Raw genomic sequence first — 8,608 nt, forward strand, 5'->3', positions numbered from 1 at the left:
TAATGGAAACTTAAATAGCGATTCTGGTACAGCGTCGGATGTTTATGGTATGCCTTCTCAACCGTTTATGCCTTTGACATATCCTATGGGAGTGCCTAGTAATATAAACGGAGGTGTTCCTAAGAACCCTCAAACTCCAAATCCGAATTCTGACAATGGTTCTCCCAAAAGTAATATAAATGGAGGAACTCCAACTAAACCAACATCGTCCCTTGGTTCAAATGGTTCTCCGTCTAACACTTCTCCAAATTCTCCTAATGGAGACTTAACGGGCAAGCTGGATTCCAATGGAAACTTGTTAACTGATAATAGTTATATGAAAAGTTATGAATCGTATTATTACGGATATGATGCACAAAATGATGTAGATCAAAATGGTGGAAGTCCTACCATACCAACATCTTCCCCTGGTTCAAATGGTTCTCCATCCAATATCTCTCCTAATTATCCTAATGGAGGTTTGACGGATAAGCCGATGGAACAATTTACTGATTCTTATGGAAACAAGTTAACTGTCAATAGTTACCAATCACCAAATGAAAATGGATTTTTTCAAAATATAGCAGATCAAGAGAGCAGTTATCCTCATCTACCAGAAATGAGTGAAGGTTTAAACAATCAAATAACACAAAAATCTGTTTCAGCTTTAAATGTACAGAATACTGGTACAACAGATCAATTTAGTTTCTATCCTGGTATTCCATCAATTATGCCTAATGAGAATTCAAATGATGCATTGAGTGGTGGGGATTTAGGATGGAATTCTCCAACAGATATTAACGGATCACCACAACCAGTAGATCAAACTCCAACTGTTGTAAGTTTTGTGCCTATTTCTGTGACTATCGATGCTTAATTTACTTCATCTAATTTTTCACAGACTGAGTATTCAAGTATGGATTCAGAAACCTACCGATTCTTGAAATATGATAATATGGGATATGAATTACAGAATACAGATGTCGATGAGGTTTTGAACGATGGTCAAGTAAACATGGATGATAGGTATATGTCTGATAATTTTAATGATATAAATAATTACGGAGTTAACTTTCCCCTTTTAAACAAAAATGGTGATGTTTATAATAACTTTTTTTATGAGAAAAGTTCCGTTAATTCTGCACGGAGTTCAGATGGTGATTATAACATCCAAAATGATGGAAATAATGTTGATGGTTATTTCGAAAATATTGGGTATGATAATGGTAATCTGCAAGTACCTTCTTATGATTCATATACACCTAATTTAAATGCTGGGTATGAAAATAGTGAACCTTTGAGAGGCAATACGTTTACAGGTAATGTGCCTTATGATAACAATATTTATCCTGGAAATATCCTATATAACTATAACAACATAGATGACATTGAAAATGATCAAACTAAAACAGGAATAGACGAATTGAATCCTGAAAACAATCAATTAAGCAGGACTGATTTTAATACATTTTCAAATACTCAAACTTCACTAACTACTGACAGTTATTTAGATACAGATTTGTCATCTGATCGTATGGTGTATGACTTCGTTGATGGCGACAATATAGGTACAGAGACTATTGATTCAAACTACATAGGTCAAGTAAATGAGAACAATGTGTATGATGGTCAAGGTTTTAATGGATTTAATATGAAATCAACCAATGTACCAGAATACAACCAATTAAATAAATTAAATCGTGATTATGCAACAACTTATTTGGGCAATTCACGTACCTTTGAAGCTAGTTCTTCAAATACAGGAACCAATGCTGATATAGATAGTTATGATGGGCCACAGCTTTTTAATTCTGAGTATAATTTTCCTACTAGTAGTGATTTACATAAGCAAAGCTCTGATTTAAATGAACAAAGTTCCGATTTAAATAATTTAGTAATTGGTAATGTGCAATTGGAGAAATATTTGTATCATACAACTGATACGTCAAACGTTAATACTCTAGTAGAAGGTACTAATGAAGATGATTCTAATGGTTTTCTAACCAACACTGAAGATAATCGTTTAAAATCTATCCAAACTGCAGTTTTAATTAAAAATAATGCATTAGATGTTGGTCAAAATGTTTATGGTGCTAATGGACAGGTTATTGGGAAAATCTATAAGCCTTCTAATGGTACAGCTAGAACTAATAACCGACATAAATATAGTGGTGGTAGTAGTTATAGCAGTCCCAGTGACAGTGAATTGTCTGATGATTTGCATGCAATTGGGCATGATGTTAAACAATCGGCTCATGGTGCAATAAGTAATGTACATGATCATATAAAGGATGCATACAATACAACAAAAGCTGTTGGAAAAGCCGTTGGAAGTATTGTTGGAAATGCTGTTAGTGATGCTGTAGATGATGTTCAAGAAACTGCCAAAAATGCATATCAAGGGTCAAAGGATGCTGTGAAAGACGTGGGAAATGCTGTTAGTGGTGCTGTAGACGATGTTCAAGACACTGCCAAAAATGCGTACCAAGGGTCAAAGGATGCTGTGAAAGACGTAGGAAATGCTGTTAATGGTGCTGTGGATGATGTTCAAGAAACTGCGAAAACTGCATACCAAGGTTTAAAGAATGATGTAAACGCCATAGAAAATGCAGTTAGTGACGCTACAGATAGTGTAGAAAAAACGGCCGGTTATTTGTATTGAAGTTCGGGAGACTTAGCAAATAACGTAAAACTTGCTATTGAATACACTGTATATGGTCTTATTATTACATAAGAAAATAAGTTTGGTTTTGGCAATGATTTAACTATAGTGTCTTAAATGATTTATTAGTATGTAAGTATGTTAATCGTTGTACCATATAAATATACATATTTAATTTACTAATAAATATGTTTATTCATTTTCATATACCAACTATAAGAGATATTATAACAGGTACTTAAACTGAAAATTTTTTAATTATGAATCATACAGTATGATTATGTTATAATTTTAATTTCATTATTTTATATTTTATAAAAATGATACTTTATATGTCTGTTCTTACAAACAAAAAAATGTTTATATAATTCATAACTTTAATAATTAAAATATAATATCTAATCATAATTTTTTATTTTTAAATCTGATTAGTTTTACAAATACAATATCAAATATCAAATTCGGAATGATGAACTTGATGCAGTGATGTACTGTATCATTCTTTTGTGCTGCGTTTGTGTTGATAATATGTCCTCAAGCTTATTATTCCTGCAGCAACACTTAAATAGCGTATTTTTCTTATTGTGGCTGCTATGAATTTTGAACTCGCCAAACTTGAACATTTTGGAATTCAAAATGATATGTTCTTTAGAAGGTACTTTGTTTTTAATCACCCGTACCATTTGATGTTAATACCTACTCAACTAGCGAGTAAATACTGCCGTGGAGATAGAGACATTTAGTATTATTATTGACTATTGTACATAAGTAGTGTGTGTCTTACATCTAGAACAGCGGCTCCCTCAGCGAAAATCTTTTTTTCTTTCATATCCCTAGCTAAATATTTTGTTAGATTGTACCCCTCATCATAACTTTTAAACTTTTTTCACATAATTTCTTTTAAAATGTAAGAATAAAATATGACAATACCTATTATAGTAAGTATAATGTAATAATTTATGTATTAGAACTGTGTGTATTGAAACACATGAACAAAAATTTAATAATTAATAATTGATATTAAGCAACCACCAACAAAAAGTTTTAAGACAATGAAAATAGTGAGCTACATAATAAAAACGAATTATTCACACACAATAGTCACAGTTTGAAAACAATATTGAAGAACTGATTAGATGCCAGTATAAAATTGAGTCTTACCCGGGTATACAAATGTGCATAAATAATATTGTTACCGCCAAGCCGAGTGATACACGATTGAGCATAAAACACATTTTTAGGGACACGATTGAGCAAAATTGTCGGCGTATCAAAGAAAATCTAAATACAAAAAAACCTACACGATTGAGCATAAAAAACTCTGGCACGTTGCCATTTAAAACTTTTAACTGTATTATACAAAAATATTTATTTAAATAATTATATTAATTCAAAATATAACTTATCAAAACAAAAAAATGATTTCATAGTCAACAATATAGTCGCATTATTCTATATAGCTAGATCTGTTTCATAATAGTTAATAATAAAAATATTTATAATATTTATAGTTATAAGTCAATATAAATGTCTCAATTGTGGTCACATTATATAGTACATAGTTCTGTTTGATAATAATAGTAATGATAATAATAATAAATTCATTATTTATGGTTACTGCCTATCGTGAAGTTAAAATTGATAATAATATAATAATAACAAATTGTGAAAATAATAAATTATAACATTTTGACAAAGTGAATGTGGCAACATCGCATAAAATATTTTATGCTCAATCGTGCTTTACCAGCCAAGCCGCCCGGCTCGATTAGATTCAAACTACCATATATTATACTATTATATACACATATTATAGTATTCTACAATCTAAATTCGATACTCCATATTATACTAGGTAAGGCGATGGTTAAGTTTTTATTTGTGTGAGACAATTTTTCATTATTAATAATATAATTATTATAATACATTGAATATTTCCTAAACGAATTATTTTAAAGAAAACAAATTAAATTAGCTATTACCCAATTTTTGTTTGTACTTCTGTAGATCATCTTAGACACCAGGAAGTTCCTGGTTTCCTAATCTATTGGGCCTATTGTCGACTGTATTAATTTTTTTTTTTTTTAATTATTCATATTAATTTGTAGGTATTTATTTATACAAACGCAAGGAATGCAATAAGTTATCACCTATTTCTAATAACTTATAAGTATTAACTACAATTTTGCTAATTTAGGATTGGTATTAGGGGACGCTTAACTGCAATATTATTATTGCGTATGCTTCATCTGAGAGAATGTGTAGACTACTTCACGCAGTATCACACAATGTCACATGAGACGGTGGTCGTTCTCTAAATTGTATTCACTATTCATACTCTTTTTTTGCCCAATATAACTAGCAATTTTTAGAAAATTATTTAATGCATTTTGATAAAAACACGAAATTAATGAAGTTCAAATTTCTATTAATTTTGGTTTGTGTATTGAGGAGTCGCCACAACTTCATTGTCTCCATCTTATAAGTGCATAATAGCAAAATGTATGCTTAGCTGTTCATGTCTAGCTCCGTTTGCTTAAAATGTGATGTAAATATATTATTTTAGACATTATTATACAAAGTGACAGGGATCGAAACCGGTTTTTGAAAAACTGGTTAAAACCGGTTATAACCGCTGATTTTTCATTATTGAACCCCGGAACCGACACCAAAAGCTTTAAAACACCGGTTAAAAAACCATAACTGAAACCCGAGGCCTTTTAAAAAACCGTTTATAAGACCCGAACCGAAACCATAGAATTGAAAAACCGTTCTTGATCAGTTCTTGAAAAACCTATTAAAATTTAAAATCAATATCGGTTTCTTCGAATTTCATAAAGTTAATTATATTATTTATAATTCTAGTTAAAACGAGTATTTTCATTCGAAGAAAATAATATAATGTTCGAATTTATTAATAAAAATCCTGATGCTCTTAGGTAATCACTAATCAGTATTACGAAATATTAATATCTATTGGTAATACGAATATTGTTCTATTTATATTTTATATTATTCCTATACTTGTTGTATTGGTTCTAAATTAAAATATAATATAACTATTATTATTTTGTCCACCCCCAATGCGGTTATACATGTTTGTAATCACTATAATCTGTATTGTTGTTATTTGAAGTATTTGTGTAAATTATGATATATTAATGTTATTAGTTATTTATAGAACTTATTAGTTGTCCCAATAATTATTGTTTCGTATTTCGCCGATCCGCGTCCGTCCTGCAGTCTTGATCTCTCAGTTTTAATCACTGTGTTATTCTCACGATCTCATCAGTAATCAGTTTCCGATTTGTCATTTGTCATTATTTTAAGTTTCAATTTTGCATTATTTAGTCGCACATTTTTTTATGAAAATTAGACAAAAGAAACAATGCCACCAATAAAGAAGATACTTCAGAATATAATGGTACCCATATTATGTAAATGTATTCCCATCTCCTATTGTGTTCTAACTATTTCAACACAGCTACACAGGTACTTAAATAATGATATATTATATTAATTGTAATGTTATTATTTATTAATTATTATTTATTGTCTAATGAGTATTGGTAATAAAAACGACAAATGTTATTAAAAAATAGAAATATGCAAATTTCTAACAATCTCTTTGCCTGAAATAGTGTGTCTCTTGAATTAAAAATGTGTGTTATACGTGTATTTATACCTTTTTAAATAACAGAATTGTTAATACTCCAATAGCCTTTTTTAGCAACTATCCATTTAAATTTAAATTTAATATTTTGTTCAAATATCATAAGCATAACATGAGATGAGATTTAACATGACATATCATGACATTTATTATACAGTAGTCTGTAATATAATGCGATATTATTGTAAATTACAATTAAATATTAATGTAATGTAATCGAATAATGATCTCTATAATATGTTGTATGCAAAAGCAGGTAAGTACCTACAACCTACGTTGTTGAGAACACGAAATTAGTTCTGCTGAACATAACTTGGCATATTGTATGTACATTCTACACAAAGTGTACAAATCGGATATATTTTAATTTTTAGGGATTTAGGCTCAGCCCTTAATAATAGTTAATAGATAGATACTAAAAATTGGGTCAACAGTTTTTAGATGTAGGAAAATATGATAACAATCTAAAACACCGTTCCAAAAACCAAAACCAAACATTTTCAAAAACCGTTCTAGAAATCGATAAATTTTTTTAAAAACCTGTTTTGAAACCGAAACCAAAACCAAAAAGTTTGAAAAACCGATCTTAAAACCTAAACCAAAACCAGAAAATGTAGAAAACCGTTCTCAAAAACCGAAACCGTTAAAATATGAAACGGTTTAGATCCCTGCAGCAATGTGATATATCTTACATAGATTGAAAATACCATTTTACTATCCTTATTTTCAACTAACTATTAGATTATTAGATTATTTATTTTATCTATATAGATATACGACTCTTAATCTAGTCGTTAAAATTACATCGGTAGATGGAAGAATGTTAAAGTTGACAAATAAATATGTTTAGATATCGTGAAAAAAATGGAATTTTTGATTTGGGGGCATCATTTAAAAAAATTGAAAGTTAATGACGAGAACTAAGAAGTATAAAATTATTGATGTAATAGAGACCTGGAACTTAAATAAAAATTAATATAGGTACCTACGATCAGTCCATGGTAGTGACGTACAAGTACCTATCAAATCTTTAAACAATAAGTAGGTAAGTACTACGGTCTACGACAAAATCACGATAGTGTTCAGAGTGCCTTTCCGGCTGGCAATACAATTCTGAAGAACACTCCACAAAATATTTACACAGTCATTTAGTAACAGCTTGTATTGATGAGAGGGTTCGTGGGGAGGGGATAATCGAGAATATAATAAATTACATATTATTACATAACAATAAAAAAGATGATCCTCCCATCGATACTTTCCTGTATAGCAGCCATTATACTCAACCTGCGGCCTGCGAATGGTTTATATAATTATATGTGGCCCAAATTTAATATACCTAAGAATAAAATAGGTATAACAGAACGATCAAAGTGTGTCCTACGCAATTAAGATAAGTATGATTATGTTTCTAGTATCTCAATATCATAATTCACACTAATTTAAAATAAATATTTAAATTTAAATTTTTAATATTTTCAAATGTTATACACATTGTAGTTTTAGTTGGTTTTTTTAACACTCGTTCCTTTCATTTCGACTTGCGGCCCTCGAAATATTTTGAAATATTTTATGTGGCCTGAATAAAAAAAAAAGGTCGAGTATGGCTGCTGTAGAGTGATGTCAATAATAATATTAATATATTATAATTACTTCGATGTAAGGAGAGAAAAAATGTTAGGTAATAAAAACACGTGTTATCACTGGCGTGTGGAGCTAAGCGCTGCATATTATTTGGACGAATGGACGATATACTTTTAGCATAAGTTCCTAACTTTATTGTATATCTGGTCGATACACCTACCTAATTTATTTATATAGGTAAAATAATAATAATAATGTACCTTTCGACTTCGTTCGTAGAAATTTGAACCCGCCACGTCGCTAATAAGCACGGTGAAATCGAAATTCGAAGTTTCTGATATAACGGTTCTTCAGATCCCTTGACTAAATTATTGTCAGTGGCAGCGATGATTGTAGATCGGCTGTGGGGTGGTAGTGAGTAGGCGGGGGGGGGGGGGGGGGGGGATGAGGGAGCAGCTAGCGTGTGGACGTACTCGAAACTCACGCCGACATGCATACGAGTGCGCACGCGCTTGCCGGAAAATCCGTTTTCCCATCGGCGGTCGGGAAATCAACGTGCCAGTTCTCCGATGACTTCGCTGCCGCCCGCACATGCCCGGTACGCCGATTCGTACCGCCGAAAGACGATCGTCATACCACCGCCGTCAATCCCACGTAGGTACCGTCGTGAGACACCCTCGCCGTCGATTCGCGTGTACCGTACGTGTAGC

The 8,608-nt window shown here is 31.2% G+C and overlaps 1 protein-coding gene across 4 annotated transcripts in view; it reads left to right on the forward strand.

Moving 5' to 3' along the window:
- The window catches only part of LOC111042838 (putative uncharacterized protein DDB_G0282133), a 6,496-nt gene extending 3,593 nt beyond the window's left edge, over nt 1–2,903 (forward strand). Inside the window, exons 3-5 of one of the 4 annotated variants that reach the window (XM_022327540.1) lie at nt 114–817; nt 881–1,005; nt 1,108–2,902. In XM_022327540.1, coding sequence (XP_022183232.1) covers nt 114–817; nt 881–1,005; nt 1,108–2,641 — 2,363 coding nt within the window. In that variant the 3' untranslated portion in view covers nt 2,642–2,902. Of the gene's footprint in view, nt 818–880 lie in introns of all 4 variants that reach the window. The other 3 variants (XM_022327537.1, XM_022327538.1, XM_022327539.1) reach the window with 3 other exon arrangements.
- The last annotated feature ends 5,705 nt before the right edge of the window (nt 2,904–8,608 follow it).

Source organism: Myzus persicae, unplaced genomic scaffold, assembly GCF_001856785.1.
Source record: "Myzus persicae strain clone G006 unplaced genomic scaffold, MPER_G0061.0, whole genome shotgun sequence".
NCBI lineage: Eukaryota > Metazoa > Arthropoda > Insecta > Hemiptera > Aphididae > Myzus > Myzus persicae.